General features: G+C 41.1%; 1 protein-coding gene across 13 annotated transcripts in view; it reads left to right on the top strand.

Annotated features, from left to right (window-relative positions):
* agtpbp1 (ATP/GTP binding carboxypeptidase 1) overlaps window positions 1-26377 on the top strand; it is a 270083-nt gene that overhangs the window by 174806 nt on the left and 68900 nt on the right. For all 13 annotated transcript variants that reach the window (XM_059969829.1, XM_059969822.1, XM_059969828.1 and 10 more), the window contains 4 exons: window positions 3805-3949; window positions 7029-7182; window positions 20350-20530; window positions 24193-24322. In XM_059969829.1, the coding sequence (XP_059825812.1) occupies window positions 3805-3949; window positions 7029-7182; window positions 20350-20530; window positions 24193-24322 (610 nt within the window). The remainder of the gene's footprint in view (window positions 1-3804; window positions 3950-7028; window positions 7183-20349; window positions 20531-24192; window positions 24323-26377) is intronic.

The following is a 26377-nucleotide window of genomic DNA, read 5'->3' as shown; positions in this document are numbered from 1 at the left end:
ACTGACATGGATGTTAACACCTGGGAGGAAGAAGCTTTGGACAGAAGAAGTTGGTGCTGCATTGTCAAGAAGTCAATCCCAGCTATTGAGGAGAAAAGACAGAAGAAATATGAAGTAGGTCATGAACGCAGACATTCGGTGCTAGACCAGTCAAATCACAAATGCAACCGATGTGGGAGACAGTGCCGATCCAGTGCTTGTCTGGTCTTGTGGCCCATAAACGTGCCTGCAGAGACTAGACTCTCAGCACAGTCAACATTGAAATCGATGGACAGCCGAAGAAGAAGATATCAGTGATAATTTAACTTTATTCTAATTCTGATTATAAAATTGTTTACTTAATCTTAGGAGTCCATTGTGTTTGCAAGAATACATTTTCCTACTGTCAGTTCTGACATTTCTGTTGCATCTATTCTTGTGATGAGGCTATCCACTCCAGGATATTTCAGATTTCCTCTTTTTACAGAAAACAGGCACCCCCCACCCCCCAACTGTTATCAGTCAACCTGCATCACATTTATTTCCTCCTCTTCTGTCCTCACCCCATACTATCCTCACCAGACATTGCATGGATAGAGGTTCCCTTGTCCTCACCTACCAGCCTATAAGCCTTCACATCCAGCATCTCATTCTTTACTAGTTCCACTATCCCCACTCGGCATAAGTTTCCACTCTCTTCCATCCCCTCTCCATTTTCCATAGTGATCACTCTCTCCATGATTTTATTTGTTTGACTTACCCTGCCAATCCCCCTCAAAGCACTGATCCCTATAACTGCACTGAACGTTACACCTGCCTCACCACCATTCAGGGCCCTAAACATTTCTTCCAAGTGTGGTAATCACATGTCAGTCCATTGGTATAATTTATTGCATCTGGTGTTCCTAGTGTGGTTTCCTTTGTATCAGTGAAACCAGATACAGATTGGGAGATTGTTTCATCAAGCACCTTTGCTTGTCTACTGTAATAGCCAGGCTCTGTCGGTGGCCAGCAATTTTAATTCCACTACCCATGCCCACGCCAACATGTCCGTCCACAGCCGCATCTATTACCAAGTTGAGGCTAGACACCGATAAGAGAAACAGAACCTCACTTTCCTTCTTGGTAGTCCGCAATCTGACGGCATGAACATTAGTTTCTCTAAATTCCACTACACTCTGTGAGCTTCTTCCTTTCCCTTATCCCAGAGGTCCCATCACCACTTTCCCCTTCCCCATCCTCTTGATCTAGCCATCACACACGAATTCCACCCTCTGGTTCCCCTCCTCACCTCCTTCTGCTTATTCTATGGTCACTACTCTGTCCTGTCAGGTTTCATCTTCTTTAGGCTTTTGTCACTTTGTCACTTCCACTTATCATCTCCCAGCTTTTTACATCATTCGCACTCTTTCCCTCCCACGTCTGCTTGTCATTCCCATCATCTGGATTCACCTTTCGCCCACCTTTCATACTGGCTGTCTCACCTCTTTCCTTCCAGTCCTGATGAAAGGTCTCGACCCAAATTATCAACTGTCCATTTCCCTCCATATTTGCTGCCTAATCTACTGAATTCCTCCAGCATTTCTTGTGTCACTCCAGATTTCCAGCATCTGTGGTCTGTGGTCTCTCTTATGACTCCATTGCCCTTATTACAGTTAATAGCAAAATTGCTTTTATTTTAGCAGAATACTAGTCACCAACATTCCAGTTCCAATGATTTAAGATCCACAAGCACATACAGGCTTAACTATTCTGTTTAGATTAATCATTGTTGACAATAATTGACTGATGTAAACATTATCCACTCTTCTTAAGAGGATATACTTGCATTAGAGTCTTTTCACTTTCAATAATCAAGTTGATTTAACTTAATATTGAGGAGGATTAGAAAATGATAAGAAGCACATGAGGAACTCTTAGCAGATCAGGCAATATCTGTGCTTCTAGAAATGCTTTTAACACTTGGGACCTTTAATCTTCCATGAGAAAGGATCCACCTCCCTTGTTTTTTTCAAAGTATCTGATTAAAGATATAGTGTTTCATTTGTAAGAACTTGTGCACCTAGTCCTCAGATTTTCTCTTCAACTCGGTTTAAGGCTAATACTTAACAGCACAATTATCTTTTTAATCATATCTGTTTTCTCCATTAACAACCTCTGCAGACCACAGTCAAATCAGTTTTAACTGTGGAATCATATTCCTCAAAATAGTAAATTGGTGTTACACGTATTAAAATTGCTCTTCTGTCTTTCTCAGTACGAGTTGAATTGTATTCCCCTTCGAGATAGTAAAAGTCCAACAGCCAGACCTTCAGAATTAGATAGCATATATAATTGGCATGGGAGCTGTACAACATTATCACCTGAACTTTAATCTTCTGTTCACAACAATACGTTAGAGGAGGTTTATAGCCAAAAAAAAACCACCTTGGGCACAGCATTTTCCAACTGACCACAAATTTTATCTGAAGCACAGTATCTAATTTATTATAAATTGTTTGTGGTTTGAACTGCTCAATTTAGCACAATTAGTTTTTGTTTGGATTCTACGGTTTCTATTTTGCTGGTATATTGTTAACATACGTGGTATTAGTAATGATTAAAGAAAATATAATTATTAACCTGCCTTTCTAGTGCACTAGTGTATCCATTATTTATAATAAAATGCTGCATATCTCCTGTTTACCAGGATTTATTTTAATCATATTTACCCCCTGGCTACATGTCAATTCTTCCAATGATAATTACGTTCTCCATTTTCCAATAAATTCAACACAAATATATAGGCTGAAATACCAATGTTCCTTTAGATGAGTTATTAAGCTAAAACTTCTTTTACCATCATGGTGAACTTAAAAGGCTGTATAGGTTCTGAAGGAGAGGAAGGTTCCTAGAGCTTCAGTTAGCTAATTGTCTGGTGTTACCACATTTCAACTTTTTGATCTTCTTGTGGGCAAATTGACTGTAACATTTTCATGATTGTTGGTGATTTAAACTCACAAAATATTTGATGCTTTGGGACATCGCAAGGCTATTGCTAGTTGTCATCCTTTCATTTACTTGGAAACAGTCTCTAAATTTGTCAAATGTGTGTTTACGTTATTCCACCTTGTAGTTCCCAGCTTCTTAGATATTGCCAAGAATATATACAAGGGTGTTGTCAGAACAGGGAATTTTTGTGTATTAGGAAGAATCAGTAGAGCTGCTGTATATCAGTAAAGGGGCAAGGGCTCTGGAACTCTCTGTGAAAGAGTGGTAGAAGTAGAACCCATTAATGAATTAATACTGGAAAAAAGATCATTACCCCAACACATCAGAAGATGCCAGCCCTTTAAAATGCACTGATTTTTGCTCCTATCATGACTTCCTGCTTCCATTGGCAGCGATTTATTCACTAATCAGTGGTGTGAAGTGTTTTTTCCAGTTTTACTTTAAAGACAAAACACCAGTAAGTTGCCATAGTTCCTTATTGCTACGTTCCCTAGCCAGTTTATAAGCTAAAGTCTTAAGAAAATCCAACAGAAAAAGGTAACTTTTCTGAAGTTTTGCAAGGCCGAGGGAAATATGTTTTAATAAAAAGGAGCAAGTAACTTATTTAGTGCAAGATGTTAATCAGGAAACTGAAATAGCTTTCTGAAAATTAGATTTCAATCTGATATGAGTGAATTGATTATGTAATCTGTTCCAATTGAACCAAACATGGTAAATAATGAATTGTTATCCAACTAAAACTTAATCAATGATCTAGCTATCTATCTGCAGTCAATGCACTGAAAAGTGCAAATTGCGAAATATTTTAACATAAGTTATTCCTTTCCTTTCTAGGAATCATTTCTCCAGAAGCTCAATTGCAGCTGGTGGTCAGAAAGGAAAATCGTATTACACACTGACATTTACAATGACTTTTACTCATAAGGATGATGTGTGCTACTTCGCTTATCACTATCCATATACGTACTCTACCTTGCAGGTAATGTGTATAAAATGTTGAATTGCAATTGTTAATTGTAAAATAGATAATGCAGCCGTTACCTGCATGTTGTATAGTGCGTGGTGGTTATACATTGCTGCCTCCAAAATCTAAATACAATTCTTAAGTCCTAAAAGAAGTGTTAGCTCGATGTTGGAAGTTTGTTTAGTTTTTCTTGATTTGCAGATGCTGAAAGTAGAAACATAGAAAACCTACAGCAGTATACAGGTAGTCCCCAAGTTACGAATGTCTGACTTATGGACAACTCGTACTTACGAACCGAGGAAGGAGAACGCCGTCCGCCATTTTAAGTCGGATCGCAACGCCGTCCAACATCTTAAGTCGTTACCGTTGACACTGAGTTGAGTGTGTAACTTTGTATTTGGCTTAAAATTTTCTTAGCAAGATTCTCCCTGACCACCCCCCCCCCCGTTCCGGTCGGCTGGTGGCACAGTGAGATCAGCGCCAGGCTCAAGAGGTTCCCGAATTCAATCCAGTGACAGACCTCTCCCGTGCCAGGTTGCTGTTGATCCAGTGACTCCCATACCATCTGTGCCGGGTTGATGTCGAGCTTGCAACTTGACCTTGTAAAAAAAAACAGTCACCTCCAGTTTAAATTCCCATGCGGAATATTGTGGAGGATCAAATACCCAAACCCAGCACAGCCCCCAATTGTCCCATTTAACCTGTTTCAGTGCGGTGGACTTTAGGACCTGGGGAATTCAGTGCGGTGGTCATTAGGACCCAGTGGAGGTTGGGACCCGCCGCCCGCAGTGTTTCTGATCCGTTGATGGAAAGCAATCGCAATTGAAAATGAAGTGGAAGTAATAAAGCGTTTGGAAAGAGGTGAAACGCCATCGGTCATTGGAAAAGTGTTAGGCTACAGTCAGTCAATCACAACAATTTTAAAGGATGAAGTGAGAATGGAGTATGTGAAAGGCCCTGCCCCGATGAAAGCTACAATTATTACTAAGCAACGCAGTGGTTTAATTATTGCAATACAAATGTTTCTTAAGTGTTTTATATGCATAGAAAGGTAAAATATATACTATACTAAGACAAACGTTTGACTAACTGACACTAAATAATACCAGATGTACTTGTTCCGACTTACATACAAATCCGACTTAAAGATGGATGCAGGAATGGAACTCATTCATAACCCGGGGACTGCCTGTACAGGCTCTGCTGTCCACAAACTTGTGCCGAACACGTCCCTACCTTAGAAATTACTAGGGTTACCCATAGCCCTCTATTTTTCTAAGCTCCATGTACCTATCCAGTAGTCCTTAAAAGACCCTATCGTATTCGCCTCCACCACAGTTGCCAGCAGCCCATTTCACGCACTCACCACTCTTTGTGTAAAAAAAAAACAACTTATCCCTGACATTTCCTCTGTATCTACTCTCAAGCACCTTAAACCTGTGCCCTCTTGTGGCAGCCATTTCAGCCCTGGGATAAAGCCTCTGACTATCCACATGATCAATGCCTCTCATCATCTCATACACCTCTATCAGGTCACTTCTCATCCTCCATCACTCCAAGGAGAAAAGCCCAAGTTCAGTCAACCTGCTTTCATAATGCATGCTCCCCAATCCAGACAACATCTTTGTAAATCTCCTCTGCACCCTTTCTATGGTTCCCATATCCTTCTTGTAGTGAGGCGACCAGAACTGAGCACAGTACTCCAAGAGGGGTCTGACCAGAATCCTATATAGCTGCACCATTACCTCTTGGCTCCTAAACCCGATCCCATGATTGATGAAGGCCAGTGCACCGTATGCCTTCTTAACCACAGTCAACCTGAGCAGCTGCTTTGAGCATCCTGCGGACTCAAACCCCAAGATCCCTCTGATCCTCCACACTCCCAAGAGTCTTACCATTAATACTATATTCTGCCATCATATTTGACCTACCAAAATGAACCACTTCACACTTATCTGGGTTGAACTTCATCTGCCACTTCTCAGCCCAGTTTCGCATCCTATCAATGTCCTGCTGTAACCTCTGACAGCCCTCCACACTATCCACAACACCCCCAAGTTTTGTGTCATCAGCATACTTACTAACCCATCCCTCCACTTCCTCATCCAGGTAATTTATAAAAATCATGAAGAGTAAGGGTCCCAGAACAGATCCTTGAGGCACACCACTGGTTACTGACCTCCATGCAGAATATGACCTGCTTACAACCACTCTTTGCCTTCTGTGGGCAAGCCAGTTCTGGATCTACAAAGCAATGTCCCCTTGGATCACATGCCTCCTTACTTTCTCAATAAGCCTTGCATGAGGTACCTTATCAAATGCCTTGCTGAAATCCAGATACACTACATTAAGCATATTAAGTACATTAAGTGTATTATCTTACATTGATGTTATGAAATAAACTTATTTATTATCTAATATCAATTAAGATGTACAAAATCTGTGACTTAGATTCTTTTGTAACAAACATAAGAATCAGGAACAGCCTTCCAGACCCTCAAGTCTGTCATGATATTCAGTAAGATCATAATTGGACTAATCTTTGGTCCTCCACTCCACTTTCTTATTTCCCCATAATCCTTGATTCTTTTCTCAGTCTTGGTCTTCCATATCTTAAAAAAATTGTCATTTGCTGCTTGGTGCAGAAAATTTGAAAAGATTTGCAATCCTCTTTGGGAATAGTTCCCTCTTGTCTCATTATCCTATTGCTCTGGACTCCTCCACAAGGAGAAAGACTTCACAGCCACCTCCTGGCATGCTCACTCAGAATTTTGTTTCAGGAAGTTACTTTCTTCAGAACTCTACAAAGCATGCATAATGTCTGGGTTTGATATTTTAGTGTTGAGCTTAGGTAATTTGATAATATATTAAATTGTGATTTACATTAAAGTCATGAATTTTATTGTACACATTTTCCCTTCTGAAACCTGCTTGGGGTTTTCATTTTGTAAAATGATAAACCTGTATTCCTCCCATCTATATGCAGTCTATCCTGATGAGTACAACGTCAGCAGTAAGAATTGACAATTCGGAATAGAAATGTAAGATAAAAGAATAAAATGATTGTAAGAATTTTCTTTCCTTTCTAACAAAGATGCATATTCAAAAACTGGAGACACTACATGACGCTCAGCAAATTTATTTTCGTCGGGATTCAATATGTGATACTTTGGGAGGTAATCCTTGCCCTGTACTGACCATTACATCCATGCCAGAGTCCAAGTCCTGGGAAAACCTGTACCAGTTCAGTAAGTAATTTGTATATATAATCTCAAGTTCACCGTTACAGTTTATTCAGTTTTGCTGTAAATGAATTTTGAATTTGATCTTAGTTACAATCTTGTTATATCTTAAGTCAGTGTAAAGGAAGATCCATTCACCATCCAGGAGTTTCATTCCACAGACATTCAAATCAAATCAAGTTTAATTGTCATTTAAACCATACATGGGTACAACTGAACGAGACACCATTTCTCTGGGATCAAGCTGCAAAAACATACAAACTCATTCAAAATGGCGGGGGGGGTGGGGTGGCAATAGTCACGTAAGGAAACACACTTTTAGTCCAAGACCCTGAGCAAATTGATGATTCCTGTCAGTCCAGCTTGTAATTCCATTGATCCAACACTGGAGGGAAGCACCAACAAGAGAGCCACTTCCAACTGACCATGGACGCCACACTTTAATGGTAGTCCACGGCTTGAGGCTTAGTGCTTGTTACAAATGAGGCAACATTGCTGCCTCACTGCCTATCTCACCACAAAATAAGGGAAGCAGGCCTGCGGCAATCAATGTCCAACAGGATCTTGTGATCACAAAAGACATATCCAAGAGAGTCACTCCTGGTTTTACTACACGCCGCCTTTGGGCCAGCTCAAAGGCACCAACCTCCAGATAGCAGGCAGCAGCATGGTCTACACCTAGGTCAGCTCTCCCAAATTTAGTCCAGCCTGTGGCCTGACGGTCTGACTCGAATGCCTCAGTCCAAAGGCCCAATTCAAATCCCTCAACCCAGTGGCCCAACTCACCTTCTGTGAACAACCAGCTGGCTATTCCGAACAATGAGCAGCTCACTGATGTAGTAGACCTGCTGTACATGTAGTTATTGAAGTCAGGAATAGTCTTAGTGTGTATAAAAACACATTTAACAAATAAAAAAAAGCACCTTTGGTTGACTGCTGAGAGGCCGCTGTCTGTATACGTGCTGCCATCTTTCCGGAAGTATGGTACTTCACTCAAGTACCAGTTTACTATGATACCTCACCTAAGTACCAGTTGACTTGGCCTCCAAGCTGCAGGACTGCTTTGATGATGTCGACTGGAATGTTTTCCATGATGAGGATGTCTCCAAGTTCACTGATGAAGTCATGTACTTCATCTGGAAGTGCATCAACAACGTTGTCCCCCAGAAGTCGGTGGGTCATCTGAACCAGAAACCCTGGATCAATAGTTCTTTGCGAGCAACACTTCGAGCGCAACATTGAGCTTACATCGCTGGCAATCAACTAGAGCTCAAGAAAAGCAGTTATAACCATATAACAATTACAGCAGGGAAACAGGCCATCTCAGCTCTTCTAGTCCGTGCCGAACGCTTACTCTCACTTAGTCCCACCAACCTGCACTCAGCCCATAACCCTCCATTCCTTTCCTGTCCATATACCTATCCAATTTTACTTTAAATGACAATATCGAACCTGCCTCTACCTCTTCTACTGGAAGCTCGTTCCACACATCTACGACTCTGAGTAAAGAAGTTCCCCCTCGAGTTACCCCTAAACTTTTGCCCCCTAACTCTCAACTCATGTCCTCTTGTTTGAATCTCCCCTACTCTCAGTGGAAAAAAGCCTATCCACGTCAACTCTATCCCCCTCATTTTTTAAATACCTCTATCAAGTCCCCCTTCAACCTTCTACGCTCCAAAGAATAAAGACCTAACTTGTTCAACCTTTCTCTGTAACGTAGGTGCTGAAACCTAGGTAACATTCCAGTGAATCTTCTCTGTACTCTCTCTATTTTGTTGACATCTTTCCTATAATTTGGTGATCAGAACTGTACACAGTACTCCAAATTTGGCCTTAAAATACCTTGTACAATTTTAACATCCCAACTCCTATACTCAATCACGAGGAAATCTGCAGATGCTGGAAATTCAAACAACAGACACAAAATGCTGGAGGAACACAGCAGGCCAGGCAGCATCTATAAGGGTCTCGGCCTAAAACATCGACAGTGCTTCTCCTTATAGATGCTGCCTGGCCTGCTGTGTTCCACCAGCATTTTGTGTCTGTTGTTCCTATACTCAATGCTCTGATTTATAAAGGCCAGCTTACCATAAGCTTTCTTCACCACCCTATCCACATGAGATTCCACCTTCAGGGAGCTATGCACCATTATTCCTAGATCACTCTGTTCTACTGCATGCAAAGCTATCAAGGCTGCGAAATAACAATATAGGGACAAGATTCAGTCAAGATTCACAACAAATAGCACACGTGACGTGGCGAGGGCTGCAAACCATCACAGACTTCAAAGCCAAACGTTGTGGTGCCACCAACATTGTGGTCTCTCAACCACTTTTATGCTCGGTTCAATGTCGCTAACTCTGAGCCTCCGAGGAAAGCCACCACTACAACCTGCAACCTGGTCATCTCAGAGGCTGAGGTACGCAGATGTTTCCACCGAGTGGACAGTCACAAGGCTGCGGGACCGGACGGCATCCCAGGGCGAGCACTCAGGATGTGCACAGCACAACTGGCAGGTGTGTTACAGACATTTGTAATCTTTCCCTCTCCCAGTGTAGAGTGCCCTCCTGCTTCAAATTATCCACCATTGTCCCTGTACCAAAAAAGACCAAGGTAACATGCCTGAATGACTGGCAGCCTGTCACACTCACCTCAATAATAAGCAAATGCTTTGAGAAGCTGGTCAAGGATTACATCAGCAGCTTGCTACCACCCAAACTGGACCCCCTACAATTCGCTTACTGACACAACCAATCAACAAATGACACAATAGCCACTGTTCTACATACTGTCCTTACACATCTGGAGAAGAAGGATACTTATGTGAGAATGCTATTCTTGGACTACAGTTCAACATAAAACACTATAGTTCCATCCAGGCTCGACAAGAAGTTCAGAGAACTCGGACTTTACCCTGCCTTGTGCATCTGGATCCTGGACTTCCTGTCAGATCGCCAGCAGGTTGTAAGAGTGGGCTCCCTCACGTCCAACCCTCTGACTCTCCATACAGGAGCCCCTCAGGGCTGTGTACTGAGTCCCCTCCTTTACTCCCTGCATACCTATGACTGTATCACCACCCACAGCTCCAATCTGCTAATTATATTTGTCGACGACACTACATTGACTGACCTTATCCCAAACAATAACAAGGTGGCCTACAGGGAAGAAGTCATCTCTCTGACACAGTGCTGTCAAGAAAACAACCTATCCCTCAGTATTGCAGAAACAAAGGAGCTGGTTGTGGATTACAGGAGCTGTGGAGACAGGCTAACCCCTACTGACATCAACGGATCTGGGGTTGAGAGGGTAAACTGCTTCAAGTTTCTCGGCATCCACATCACTGAGGACCTCACGTGGTCTGTACATACCAGCTGTGTGGTGAATAAGGCACAACAGCACTTCTTTCATCTCAGACAGTTGAGGAAGTTTGATATGGGCCCCCAAATCCTGAGAAATTTCTACAGGGACATATTGTGAGCATCCTGACTGGCTGCATCACTGCCTGGTATGGGAACTGTACCTCCCTTAATTGCCGGACTCTGCAGAGAGTGGTGCGGACAGCCAGCACATCTGTAGTTGTGAACTTCCCATGATTCAGGACGTTTACACGGACAGGTGTATAAAAAAAAGGCCCATAGGATCATTGGGGACCCAAGTCACCCCAAACACAATCAGTTCCAGCTGCTACCATCCGGGAAGCGGAACCGCTGCGTTAAAGCCAGGACCAACAGGCTCTGGGACAACTTCTTCCACCAGGCCATCAGACTGATGAGCTCTGATGCTAACTCTGCTAACAGCCACGTGACTCAGCAGAGAGAAGGCCACCTTTATAACAATACGTGTCTCGGGACAGAATGGTTTGGGATTCAACCAAACAGGAAAGTTGAGATGTTCAGATTAATGGAACCTTGGTTTGAGCTAATGCTGTGTAAGTACTGCCCATACTGAATTACCAGTCGCCAAGAAATGGCAAATCAAACGCCAGTATAAAATTATAAATAAAGTATATTTACCAATTTCAACTTCATCAGTTATTAAGAGAAAGAAAAGAAAGGGGAAAAAAATAAAGGGCCCATTACAATTAGACCAGTCTAAATATGCACATGACCATTAAAGTTTATCTTTTCCAAAAGCTAGGTACAACCATTACTTATGGCGCTGAATTGTCTTCTCCAATCACTGGTCGAGGTTCATACTTTGGACTCCTTCGTCTCACAAAACACTCCTTGTAATCGCGTTTTCCCATCCGATTAAATCCTACGAGCGCTTCTCCTGATCTTCTCTTTGCCACATCACCTGCCAAGACCAAGAACTCCACCACTGTCTGTCACAAATCTCTCTCCGCCAGCTCTCTCCAGAATCTTCTCCCGATCCCATCATCCTGATTGGCTGACACAACATTCCTGAATTGAACAACATGGGCCCTTATCTTTAGCTGAAACCAAAATATTTTACTAGCAGGGTACACTGCTTTTACAGAAAACTACTAAAAGGAAATACCTCACAGCATAGCAGTAGAAATCTTAACCAATCTTACAGTACCTATAGGTTAGTGTAGCCAAGTCCACTTCTGTTCCCTCTTTGGCATGTGCATATTCTAGGAATGATTATTGTAATTATTGTCAATGGGAAGTAGGATTAATGGTTTCCTCCTTCTGCTTATGCCCATTTGTAACAGTCCTGTGATCTTGCCATTTTAAATGAACAAAACAGCACAGTTACACGGCTGCTGGAATTGCTGGAGTGATCTGGGTTCAGCCCTGATCTCCAGTGCTGTCTGTGGGAGTTTGCATGTTGTCCCCGTGATCGCTTGGGTATCATTCTGCATCCCAGCCATGGGTTGCTAGATTAATTAGCCACTGTAAATTGCTGCTGTTATGTAGATGAATGATAGTGGAGTTGATAGGACTGTGTGCAGAATAGAATGGGTTAAGGTAGGATTAGCATGAAAATGATTGACTGATGTTCTGCATTTACTATCTGGGTAAAAGGTCTATTCCCATACTGACTGTCCCTATGATCACTAACAGATCAACAGTATTACATAGGCTAAGTTTCCTATTTGGTTGTGTGCATACCTGCCAACCTTCTACTACCAGCCTTAAGCATTGCCTGCTTATTACTTCTAAAACTAAAGTTAAATTTGGAACCTTAAACATCATCATCCAGAACATGCTCTTCTCTCACTGCTGCCATCAGGAAGAAGGTACATGAGCCTCAGGACCCACATCACCAGGTCCAGGAGCAGTTATTATCCCTCAACAATCAGGGTCTTGATGCAGAAGAAATAACTTAACTCAACTTCACTCATCCCATCACTGATTTATTCCCACAAGGACTCACTTTCAAGGGCTCGTTATCTCCTGTTGTCTATGTATTGCTTATTTATTATTATTATTATTACATTTTTATTTTTCTCAGCTCAAGCTGGTAAAACCCAAGGTACGGGCATAGTCTTTACTCAGTATTAAATAAAGATATTCTTCTGTAGTCATATTTTTCCCCTATTTGTATGTGCAAAGGTTTACATGATTTAGGATTTAGTTGCTTCAGGTGTGATAGAGTAGGAGGGGCCAGAGGAGGAGGTGTTGCATTGCTTGTCCGAGAAAATCTTGTGGCGGTGCTTTGGAAGGATAGATTAGAGAGCTCCTCTAAGGAGGCTATTTGGGTGGAATTGAGGAATGGGAAAGGTGTAGTGACACTGATAGGAGTGTTTTATAGGCCACCTAATGGGGAGCGTGAGTTGGAAGAGCAAATGTGTAAGGAGATAGCAGATATTTGTAGTAAACACAAGGTGGTGATTGTGGGAGATTTTAATTTTCCACACATAGATTGGGAAGCTCATTCTGTAAAAGGGCTGGATGGTTTAGAGTTTGTGAAATGTGTGCAGGATAGTTTTTTGCAACAATACATAGAAGTACCGACTAGAGATGGGGCAGTGTTGGATCTCCTGTTAGGGAATGCGATAGGTCAGCTGACAGATGTATGTGTTGGGGAGCACTTCGGGTCCAGTGATCACAATAGCATTAGCTTCAATATAATTATGGAGAAGGACAGGACTGGACCTAGAGTTGAGATTTTTGATTGGAGAAAGGCTAACTTTGAGGAGATGCGAAGGGATTTAGAGAGAGTGGATTGGGTCAAGTTGTTCTATGGGAAGGATGTAATAGAGAAATGGAGGTCATTTAAGGGTGAAATTATGAGGGTACAGAATCTTTACGTTCCTGTTAGGTTGAAAGGAAAGGTTAAAGGTTTGAAAGCACCATGGTTTTCAAGGGATATTAGAAACTTGGTTCAGAAAAAGAGGGATGTCTACAATAGATATAGGCAGCATGGAGTAAAGGAATTGCTTGAGGAGTATAAAGAATGTAAAAGGAATCTTAAGAAAGAGATTAGAAAAGCTAAAAGAAGATATGAGATTGGTTTGGCAAATAAGGTGAAAGTAAATCCGAAAGGTTTCTACAGTTATATTAAAAGCAAGAGGATAGTGAGGGATAAAATTGGCCCCTTAGAGAATCAGGGTGGTCAGCTATGTGTGGAGCCGAGGGAGATGAGAGAGATTTGGAATGATCTCTTCGGTATTCAATAGACAATAGACAATAGGTGCAGAAGTAGACCATTCGGCCCCTCGAGTCTACACCGCCATTCTGAGATCATGGCTGATCATTCACTATCAATACCCAGTCCCTGCCTTGTCCCCATATCCCTTGATTCCCCTATCCATCAGATATCTATCCAGCTCCTTCTTGAAAGCATCCAGAGAATTGGCCTCCACCGTCTTCCAAGGCAGTGCATTCCACACCTCCACAACTCTCTGGGAGAAGAAGCTCTTCCTCAACTCTGTTTTAAATAACTGACCTCTTATTCTCAATCCATGCCCTCTGGTACTGGACTCTCCCAACATCTGGAACATATTTCCTGCGTCAATCCTATCAAATCCTTTAATTATCTTAAACGTTTCAATCAGATCCCCTCTCAATCTCCTCAATTCCAGCGTGTACAAGCCCAATCTCTCCAATCTCTCTGCGTAAGACAGCCCTGCCATCCCAGGAATCAACCTAGCGAATCTACGCTGCACTTCCTCAATTGCCAGAATGTCCTTCCTTAAACCTGGAGACCAAAACTGTACACAATATTCCAGGTGTGGTCTCACCAGGGCCCTGTACAAATGCAAAAGAACATCCTTGCTCTTGTACTCAATTCCCCTTGTAACAAAGGCCAACATTCCATTTGCCCTCTTCACTGCCTGTTGCACTTGCTCATTCACCTTCATTGACTGGTGAACTAGGACTCCTAGGTCTCTTTGCATTTCTCCCTTACCTAACTCGACACCGTTCAGACAATACTCTGCCCTCTTGTTCCTGCTTCCAAAGTGGATAACTTCACATTTATTCACATTGAATGACATCTGCCAAGTATCTGCCCACTCACTCAGCCTATCCAAGTCTCCCTGTATTCTCCTAACGTCCTCTTCGCATGTCACACTGCCACCCAGTTTAGTATCGTCAGCGAACTTGCTGATACAGTTTTCAATGCCCTCATCTAAATCATTGACATAAATCGTAAAGAGCTATGGTCCCAATACAGAGCCCTGTGGTACCCCACTATTCACCTCCAGCCAGTCTGAGAAACACCCATTCACTGCTATCCTTTGCTTTCTATCTGCCAACCAGTTTTCTATCCATGTTGAAACCCTGCCCCCAATGCCATGAGCTCTGATTTTACTCACCAATCTCCTATGTGGCACCTTATCGAATGCCTTCTGAAAATCTAGGTACACAACATCTACTGGCTTACCCTCATCTAACATCCTTGTTACACCCTCAAAAAACTCCCAACAGATTAGTCAAGCATGATTTGCCCTTGGTAAATCCATGCTGGCTCGGCCTAATCCTACTTCTGCCATCTAGATGTGCCACTATTTCGTCCTTAATAATGGGCTCAAGCATCTTCCCCACGACTGACGTTAGGCTAACAGGGCGATAGTTCTCCGTTTTCTCCTTCCCTCCCTTCTTGAAAAGTGGGACAATCTTAGCCACTCTCCAATCTTCAGGAACTGATTCTGAATCTAAGGAACATTGGAAAATGATTACCAATGCATCCGCAATTTCCTGAGCCACCTCTTTTAGAACCCTCGGATGCAGACCATCTGGACCCGGGGATTTATTAGCCTTCAGTCCTACCAGTCTACTCATCACAGTTTCTTTCCTAATGTCAATCTGTCTCAATTCCTCTGATATCTTATGACCCTGGCCCATCCATACATCTGGGAGATTGCTTGTGTCCTCCCTGGTGAAGACAGATCTAAAGTATGCATTAAATTCTGTTGCCATTTCCCTGTTTCCCATAACAATTTCTCCCAATTCATTCTTCAAGGGGCCAACATTGTTCTTAACTATCTTCTTTCTCTTCACATAGCTAAAAAAGCTTTTGCTATCCCCTTTTATATTCCTGGCTAGACTGAGCTCATACCTGATTTTTTCTCTCAGTATTGCTTTTTTAGTTAAGATCTGCTGTTCCTTAAAACTTTCCCAATCATCTGTATTCACACTCATCTTAGCCCTGTCATACTTCTTTTTCTTTAATGCTATACAATCTCTGACTTCCTTTGTCAACCACTGTGGCCCCTTCCCCCTCTTTGAATCCTTCCTTCTCATTGGAATGAACTGCATTTGCATCTTTTGTATTATGCCCAAGAATATCTGCCACTGCTGATCCACTGTCTTTCCTGCCAGGGCATCCGCCCATTTAACTTTGGCCAGCTCATCCCTCATGGCTCCGTAGTCTCCTTTATTTAATTGCAACACTGACACCTCTGATCTGCCCCTATCCCTCTCAAATTGTAGATAAAAACATCATGTTATGATCACTACTTCCTAATGGCTCCTTTACTTCAAGATCACTTATCAATTCCTGTTCATTACACATCACCAAGTCCAAAATAGCTTCCTTCCTGGTTGGCTCAAGCACAAGCTGTTCCAAAAATACATCCCTTAGACACTCCACAAACTCCCTATCCTGGGGTCCAGCACCTACCTGATTCTCCCAGTCCACCTGCATGTTGAAATCTCCCATAACGACTGCATTACCTTTAGCACATGCCAATGTTAACTCCCTAATCAACTTGTACCCAATATCCACGCTACTGTTTGGGGGCCTGTACACAACACCCATTAGGGTCTTTTTACCCTTACTGTTCCTCAGCTCAATCCACACAGACTCTACTTCCCCTGTTCCCAAGTCACCTCTTGCTAAGGACTGAATCTCATTCCTCACCAACAGGGCCACCCCACCCCCTCTTCCCATATTTCTGTCTCTACGATAGCACGTATACCCTGGTACACTCAATTCCCAGGCCTGATCCCCTTGCAGCCATGTCTCCGTTATCCCAACAATATCGTAGTTCCCCATTTTCATCTGAGCTTCAAGCTCAACTGTCTTATTTCTGACACTACGCGCATTCAAGTATAGAATTCTTAGCCCATTCCTCCTCTCTTTGCTTAAAACACTGTCTACTGTACCTAACCCAGTTCCTTGAACTTCCATCAGGCAAATTGCACCCTGAATTTTGATGACCTTCTCAAGATCACCCAAACCTTGTACACATTTAACTCCATGCACCTTCTGACCAACCCTCTGGATCTGGATCCCTGCCCCCTGCACATCTAGTTTAAACCCCCCCGAGCAGCACTGGCAAATACTCCTGCAAGAATGTTAGTACCCCTCCGGTTCAGATGTAGACCATCCCTTCGAAACAGATCCCAATGTCCCTGGAACAAAGACCAATTATCCAAAAACCTGAACCCTTCCTTCCTGCACCATGCTCTCAGCCTCGTATTAAGGTGCATAATCATTCTATTCTTCGCCTCACTCGCACGTGGCACAGGTAGCAATCCCGAGATTGTCACCCTGGAGGTCCTGCCTTTCAGCTTCACTCCTAACTCCCTGAACTCTCTAAGCAGGACCCCTTCACTCACCTTACCTACATCATTGGTCCCTACATGGACCACTACATCTGGGTTCATGCCCTCACTCTCAAGAATAGCCTGCACCCGATCTGAGATGTCCCGGACCCTGGCACCAGGGAGGCAACATACCATCCGAGACTCCCGATCTGCCCCACAAAATCTCCTATCTGCCCCCCTAACTATAGAGTCCCCTAAAACTATCGCTCTCTTCTCTTCCCTCCTCCCCTTTCTAGTTGAGGGTTCAACCTCTGTGCCAGAGGCAGGACCACTACAACTCATTCCTGGTAGGTCATCCCCATCAACAGTATCCAGTACGGTATACTTATTGTTAATGGGAATGGCCGCAGGGGTGCTCTGCTCTCTCTGCCTGCTCCCCCTGCCTCTCTGGACCGTCACCCATCTGCCTAAATCTTGGTTTTTTGGTGTGACTACCTCCTGATAACTCCTATCTATCTCTGCCTCCACCTCCCGAATGATCCGTAGTTCATCCAGCTCCTGCTCCAACTCCCTAACTCGGTCTGATAGGAGCTGCAGCTGGACGCACCTTTTGCAGGTGTGGTCATCAGGGACAACTGTGTTGACCCTGACCTCCCACATACTGCATACGGAGCACACCACTGCTCTGACAGTCTCCCCCATACCTGAACTGGATTGATAGAATAAGTCTAAAAAGCACCTAGCGACCTTACCTTCTTCCCCTCAGCGAGCAATCACACAAGCTTACCGAAGTCCCCTTACGCCGAAGCCCACTTAGCCAAAGCCCAGGACTCTGCTTCCACGGACTCCGCTGCCCGCTCTGACAAGAAGTCCTGCCTTTTAAAGTGCGTGCTCGACGCTGACGTCACTCGCGCCTGCGCAGTTCCCCCTCCTCCACAGGTATTGACCAGGTAGGCTTATCCTACCTACAACCGTCGAATTCTCTGAGCTCCCAGTTGAATCACAAGCTGTAACTTGCTCCCGATTCAAAATTCAAAATTCCTTATTCACTAAGGAGAAGGATATTAAATTGTGTAAGGTGAGGGAAACAAGTAAAGAAGTTATGGAACCTATGACAATTAAAAGTACTGGCGCTTTTAAGAAATTTAAAAGTGGATAAATCTCCGGGTCCTGACAGGATATTCCCCAGGACCTTGAGGGAAGTTTGTGTAAAGATAGCAGGAGCTCTGACAGAGATCTTTCAGATGTCATTAGGAATGGGGATTGTGCCGGAGGATTGGCGTATTGCTCATGTGGTTCCATTGTTTAAAAAGGGTTCTAGAAGTAAGCCTAGCAATTATAGACCTGTCAGTTTGACATCAGTGGTAGGTAAATTAATGGAAAGTATTCTTAGAGATAGTATTAATAATTATCTGGATAGACAGGATCTGATTAGGAGTAGCCAGCATGGATTTGTGCGTGGAAGGTCATGTTTGACAATCCTTAGAGAATTTTTTGAAGAAGTTACGAGGAATGTTGACGAGGGTAAGGCAGTGGATGTAGTCTATATGGACTTCAGCAAAGCCTTTGACAAAGTTCCACATGGAAGGTTAGTTAAGAAGGTTCAGTCATTAGGTATTAATGCTGGAGTAATAAAATGGATTCAACAGTGGCTAGATGGGAGATGCCAGAGAGTAGTGGTGGATAATTGTTTATCGGGATGGAGGCCAGTGACTAGCGGGGTGCCTCAGGGATCTGTTTTGGGCCCAATGTTGTTTGTAATATACATAAATGATCTGGATGATGGGGTGGTAAATTGGATTAGTAAGTATGCCGATGATACTAAGGTAGGAGGTGTTGTGGATAATGAGGTGGGTTTTCAAAGCTTGCAGGGAGATTCATGCCGGTTAGAAGAATGGGCTGAACGTTGGCAGATGGAGTTTAATGCTGAGAAGTGTGAGGTTCTACATTTTGGCAGGAATAATCCAAATAGAACATACAGGGTAAATGGTAGGGCATTGAGGAATGCAGTGGAACAGAGAGATCTAGAAATAACAGTACATAGTTCCCTGAAGGTGAAGTCTCATGTAGATAGGGTGGTGAAGAAGGCTTTTGGAACACTGACCTTTATAAATCAGAGCATTGAGTACAGAAGTTGGGATGAAATGTTAAAATTGTACAAGGCATTGGTAAGGCCAAATTTGGAATATTGTGTACAGTTCTGGTCACCGAATTATAGGAAAGATATCAATAAATTAGAGAGAGTGCAGAGACGATTTACTAGGATGTTACCTGGGTTTCAGCACTTAAGTTACAGAGAAAGGTTGAACAAGTTAGGTCTCTATTCATTGGAGCGTAGAAGGTTGAGGGGGGATTTGATCAAGGTATTTAAAATTTTGAGAGGGATAGATAGAGTTGACGTGAATAGGCTGTTTCCATTGAGATTAGGGGAAATTGAAACGAGAGGTCATGATTTGAGAGTTAGGGGGCAGAAGTTTAAGGGGAACACGAGGGGGTATTTCTTTACTCAAAGAGTGATAGCTGTGTGGAATGAGCTTCCTGTAGAAGTAGTAGAGGCCAGTTCAGTTGTGTCATTTAAAGTAAAATTGGATAGGTATATGGATAGGAAAGGAGTGGAGGGTTATGGGCTGAGTGCGGGTAGGTGGGACTAGGTGAGATTAAGAGTTTGGCACGGACTAGGAGGGCCGAGATGGCCTGTTTCCGTGCTGTTGTTATAATATGGTTATATGAAAAGAAAGAATTAAAAAAAAACCTCAGTGCAAGTTTTTGTCTAGTTACTTATGCAATCAAATATTTTATCAAATGTACAAAGGGATTAAATAGAAACTCTCTGCAGAATGTGATTATATCTACAGTAGCATGAGAATTAAATGATATTATACTTACTTTGGTTGGATCCCTGACAATGGGAAAACTATCAGTGTATCCGATTTGCTATGACATCAAATGGCCACAAGATCACCTTGTTTAAATGTCAAGTACTAAATCAGACAAAACCTCCAGACAAATGTGTACTGAGACTCCTCTTGTAGTTTAATAAAATTAAAGCATACTGTATTTTCAGATTTTTCATTATGAATCATGTTGCCATATTATTTCATGTTTTCTGGTCACTTACACAATTTTTCTGAAATGATCGTCTATCAAAGCTGCTTTGGGATGCTGAAACTTTTTGGAACATCCCTGTTTTCTGTCATTAAATATACTAAATAATCACAAGTAAGTCAAGCAATGTTTTAAAAATATAATGTATAAATATTTCTTGCAGGAAATCGACCTTACATTTTCTTAACATCTCGCGTTCATCCTGGGGAAAGTAACTCCAGCTGGGTAATGAAAGGAACTTTGGAATATTTAATGGGTAATAATTTGACCGCTCAAAGCTTGCGGGACTCATATATTTTTAAAATAGTCCCAATGCTGAACCCAGATGGAGTCATTAATGGAAGGTGAGATGATAATTTTCTACATTTTAAGTTTAGAATAATATTGCTGTTTGATGAGTAAGTGGCGGTCAATCACTACTGAAATATATTTCTAACGCGCTTCATTTTTATAATTTAAAAAACAAATTCTGTTAGGACTTTTCTGTCACCTCCTTCCTCTGAACACCTATCCCTCCTTTCAATGTACTTGTTTGAAATTATAAAAATATGCACACATGTTGTATGGACAATGATGGAGAGGAAAAGACAATACCACAAACAGGTGGAAATACTCAATAGGTCAGGCTGCATCTTTGGGAAGCAAAACAGAGCTGACACATCACATCTGCATGTTTTCTGACAATGATCGTCAAGATTAAATTTAGCTCTGATTTTCTTTCCACAGCAGCATCCTCACCTGTCGAATACTTCCACCATTTTCTGTTTCTTTATTTTTCTTTTTCTTTATTTTTCTAGATTTTATAGCCTGCAACCCAGGTTTCTAAAATAAATCATAAGAAATAGAAACAGAAGAAGAATATTCTGCTCCTTGTTCTGTTCTGGAATTAAGTAACATCATGACTAAAAGAATTCAGTGCTTCTTTTCTGTTTTCCTTTGATTCTTTATATCTGAAAATTATTGCCTTTAATATATTCATGAGCTGAACCTCTGCAACTCTCCTGAAGATGATTTTCAAAGATTCGCTAGTCCTCAGAGTGGCTGATCCTTTATCTTGAGAGAGTGACCCTGGTTTTAAGTCTCCCAGCCAGGAGTAACTTCAGCTTTCCATCTACTCTGTCAAGCCCCTTAAGAATTATACTCTTGCAATAAGAAAGCAGGGAGATGGTATAAGGAAACTTTTATACCAAAAATGAATCGGGAGACTAAGGTAAGTACTAAATGTTATATTGCTGAGAACGTTCCAACCACAAAAGACAGTTCTTAAATGCATACCCAAAAACAAAATTTAAATCTGTTAGTTGGGATAAATATTGGGAAGAAAGATATTAAATATACTGTTAACAATACGAGCTATTAAGAATTTCTGTTTAGACCTAGGAAATGGGTTACCAATATCGAATCACATTGTATAAGCAGTTTACAGATATGGGTTAATTTGCCTCTTGGAGTTTGGGTACCCTGGACTTTAATACCAACATTCCTGTGCATTTATATTGTACTTTTAAACTTGCAAAACAGACCAAGATATTTTGCAGTCGGATTGTCAACAAAATTTGATATGCCAATTTATAGATGACCAGCAACTTCATCTAGGATGGAGGAGTATTTTAAAGCAGTGATGTTTAAAGTTTTTGTATCAAGAGATATGACATAATGATTTAAAGCATAAAGGAACAGTCATTTCTCAAAGGGTTGTAGGGCTAAAGAAGTTTGAGAACTTGGATTTGATAGAAAGAATGAGAGTTTTAAAATCTACACACTGCTTCATCAGAACTTATTGAAAATTGGAGAGCCAAATTGAATTGAATTTCAATCGACTTTATTACTTAGATCCTTCATATACATGAGGAATAAAAATCTTTGTTACGTCTCTGTCTAAATGTGCAATTTATGGTAATTTATAATAAATAGTACGTACAATGGGACAGTCAGTATAACATAGAAATATAATTGTGTTAGCATGAATTAATCAGACTGATGGCCTGGTGGAAGAAGCTGTCCTGGAGCCTGTTGGTCCTGGCTCTTATGCTGCAGTACCATTTCCCAAAATGTGTTGAGTGAATGAGATTTGGGCAGGAGAGTTTTGAACCAAGTTTGTAAAGGAAGCAAATGTTCTGTTTTCGAAGATTATCTTCTAGAGATAAAATGCGGAAAACTGTTTCATCGCAGATAGATTAAAGGTAGAGTTATCTGCACAGTAATTCACACTGGAAAACTGGAGCAGGAGTAGGCCACCTTTCAACATGATCATAGCTGATTTACCCCAAGATTCATCTCCACGTCTATTAGAGATCCAAAAAGCTGCAATTCTACAAACTTAGAAAAAATTATCTACATCCTCTTTAAGTATCTCTTAAGTCTCTGAGTGAAGAATTACAGAGGTTCACTGTAAGAGAATCCCTATATATTTCAATAACTACAATTATTTAGATTGTTGAGGGGTTTTATTTAACAAGTAGCTACAAGGTCCCCCAGTAGTGGAATATTTTTTTTTAAGCGGACAGTCTCGTTGCCTTGTGCTTCTTCTAAATGAGTTATGTTTTGTGGTTTAACTGACCAGGAAAGAATTTGCATAGTTTTTACAGGGCGAGACGCTATTCCAATGGATTGTACTTTATGGATTGTATTTTTTATTATTTTAATTTAATTTTGTAACCAAAGAAAACGTGGCAGCTGGATCAAAACCCAGGTTGTTAATAAGTTTTCCGTATCTGTAAGAGCTGTTAAAGTGATTTTATGGAATTCTTAGATTGGGTGCAGCAGTAATCTTCAGGGATGTGGTCAAGGTCTTCTTAGGGCTAGGCTTAAGCCAACACTGAGCTCCTTGGTTTTAAATGAAAATTTTCAAAACATTTTAATTAAACTGGACAATTTTATTAAGAGTGGCATGGTAGCATAATGGTTAGCATAGCACTTCATAGTACCAGTGAACTGAGTTCAAATACCACCACTGTCTATAAGGATTTTGTACATTCTCCCTGTAACCACTCGGGTTTCCTCTGGGTGCTCCGGTTTCCTCCCACATTCTAAAAACGTACAGGTTAGTAGGTTAATTGGTCACATGAGTGTAACTGGGTGGTGTGGGCTTGTTGGGCTATCAGGACCTGTTACTGTGCTGTGTCTCTTAAGTAAATAAGTACTTCATCAGGGACTACCTACACCAGCCCAAAACACCTATAAGCACAGTCATAGTTTTCTCCTTTTTACACAGAGAATCAGTGATACATTGTACGAATGTTAACAAAAATTAAGCTCTTAACAAACTGGTGTCTTCTTATCTATGCCTAAAATATCTGTATTTAAATTTAGTTGAATAGAATTGTTTCTCAGGGCTCTCAGAAAGGTTTATGATACGTTAATGTGATCTTCGCTGCATTATTTTTTAAAAATTCAGTGACTTGCTTTCATCATACTTTCTGGTCACTTTTGAGTGGTAATTTAATTTTTCAAACTGCTATCCATCCCATGCTAGGACCAAGCTAGAGGCACCTAAGATGAATTTGGATATTTGTGTATTTTACAGACATTTACCAGCACAGGCTATAGACTGAGCACAGTATGAAACACTTCCTCCAGCTTTTTTAGTACTCATCTTTGAGAGTTTAATCTTTGTTTCTGTGAGATTCATGAGTTTATTTGGAAGCTGAGTACAGGAAAAAAAAGTGCCCCAAAACAATAACAAGTCTGCAAGTACTGTATGACAATTGAGAAACCAGATGGATTCAACAAAGTTTTGTTTCAGATGATATTCAGTCAAGTATTTCAAGGAAAACGTGCATTTACATTAACTGTAGACAAAATCACTAGATTAAGATAGCAAAAATTATATTTTTAAAATTATGCTAACATTTGATTATAATTGGGATTGCGGCTGATATTTTAGCCTTTATATTAGCACCTTGTAGAATACTTAATGGTGATGAGAGGTGAAGAGATGAATGCTAAATCTAAGAAGGTACAGTTACTAAGAAGTATTTTCATGCTTCTAAATTTTGTTTTGCAGCCATCGTTGCTCATTAAGTGGAGAAGATCTCAATCGTCAGTGGTCAAACCCTCATCCTGAACTTCATCCAACAATTTACCATACCAAGGGCTTACTGCAGTACCTGGCCAGTATACAACGTACCCCTCTGGTATGTAGAAAAGGAGTTGGAAACCATATTGGATTGTTCTGTTTCAAATTCCATACGCATCAAGCAAATCATCCAATTGGTAGGCAAAATAACTTTAGTTGCACTGCCATTTAAACACACATCTACTTTAAAATTTGGATACAAAGTCAGAAAGCTCCATTTTATGTTTATTGCTGTATATCGCATGTATTTGTGTTCAATTCATAGATTACCATGAGGAGTTCTAAATGGAGCATTTGTTTCAGGCATTTAAACTTCTATTTCTTAAGCAACATTTTAAAATAATTTATTAGAAAATGCAATCTTGAGGTGCCTTTCTCTGCCATGCTTTTCATGCTGTAACAGCACAGGTGTAATCCATAATTTTCCTTAATACTATTAAGTTGAACTTTCAGAATTATTGTTAAGTGTGATCTGTGGTTTCTTGCCACAATAAAAACTCCTGTTTTGAACAATTCACACTGAATTTTTCATAACATGTCTAATTTATAAATACTGCAATGAAATGTTAGCTGATCAGTTTACAGAAGCGTTATATTCATTTGGATCTGTACATATTCACATCAACTCAATCGTATCTGTATTTCAGTGTCGTACCTTATTTCACTTTATATTTACATTATAGATTCTTATATCTGCATTTATCAGAACAATACCTTTTATAAACTTGTTTTGCTGCAATGACATCCATCTGCCAGTGATAATACTACACCACTGCCAAGCATCTGAAGATGATACATTTAAGTACACAATGTCTAAATCAAATAACCTCTGTGGCTTCTTGCAGTCATGGGCTGAGCAGTTGACATACCAAGCCGTGATGCATCCCGAGAGGATGCACCATTAAGAATTACTACTTGTGTAATTCCTCTAGGCTCCTGAGGAAGTAGAGGCATTGGTGAGCTTTGTTGGCCATGTCATCAATGTAGTTGGAATTGGACAGTCTACTGTTAATGTTCACTCCTAGGATCCTTAAACTGTCATCCCATTCAACTTCAGCGCTTCTGATGAAGACAACAGCATGTGCACTACCCACTTTCTTCAAGTCAATGACCAGCTGTTTATTTTGCAGACATTAAGGGAAAGGTTGTTGACATGACACCGTGACACTGAGGTTCCTGTACTCTGACTTACTGTTATTTGAGTGGTATCATCTACAAACTGATAGATAGCAATAGAATGAAATCTGGCCATGCAGTTAGAAGTGTACAGGGAGTAGAGTAGGCTGCTGATGATCAACCTTATGGAGTATTAGCATTCAGAATGATGGTGGTGTTGGTATTGCTGTCTATCCTTATAGATTGCAGTCTATGGGTCAGGAAGCCAGGGAACCAGTTGCAAAAGAAAGTGTTCTCTTCCAGATCTTGGGGTTTAGTGATGAATTTTTGTGGAGTGATAGTATTAAAGGTGAAGCTGCAGTCAATGAACAATACTCTAACATGGGTGTCTTCCCTTTTTGTGACTAAGATGAAGTACACACATACATAAAGTAACCTTTGCAATGCACTATCTATTCCTAATTGTGGTTGTTCTTAAAATTAATTGCCAGGTCATAGACCAGGTCAGATTTATTTTTCTATTGAAATGGTTGAAGGTTGTAAAGTCTAAATTCTAACTAACCAGAACCCACATTTAATTATTTGGAAAATTAAAATACTTACTTTCCTTTGGTATATTTTACTTTCCTTTGGTATATTTTATTTTCCTTTGGTATATTTTGAAGACTGCTGCCAGTTTTCTTTTCCTTAAGTGTTTCAGATTTGTTCCAAAATTTGTGTGCATGTGTAATTTTTTTGTAAAAAAAAAGGGGTACAAGTGCTAGTTTCTTTTTGCAACAGTTAAATTGTTGGGAAATGGAGAATAGGGCAGTTGGTATATAAGTAGATGCAGTGTTTAGTGAGACTGGGGAAGGACAGGGAGATGATGGGCAAAATTGCAGTCAGTGGGATGAGTTGAAGTATAACATGGAGGCAAAAATGGAAAAGGTGATGAATACAGGACTGTAGGTGTTATATTTGAATGCACACAGTATACGGAATAAGGTAGATAATCTTT

Source organism: Hypanus sabinus, chromosome 5 (genome assembly GCF_030144855.1).
Source record: "Hypanus sabinus isolate sHypSab1 chromosome 5, sHypSab1.hap1, whole genome shotgun sequence".
Taxonomy (NCBI): Eukaryota; Metazoa; Chordata; class Chondrichthyes; order Myliobatiformes; family Dasyatidae; genus Hypanus; species Hypanus sabinus.
This window is presented reverse-complemented; position numbering and strand designations above follow the sequence as displayed.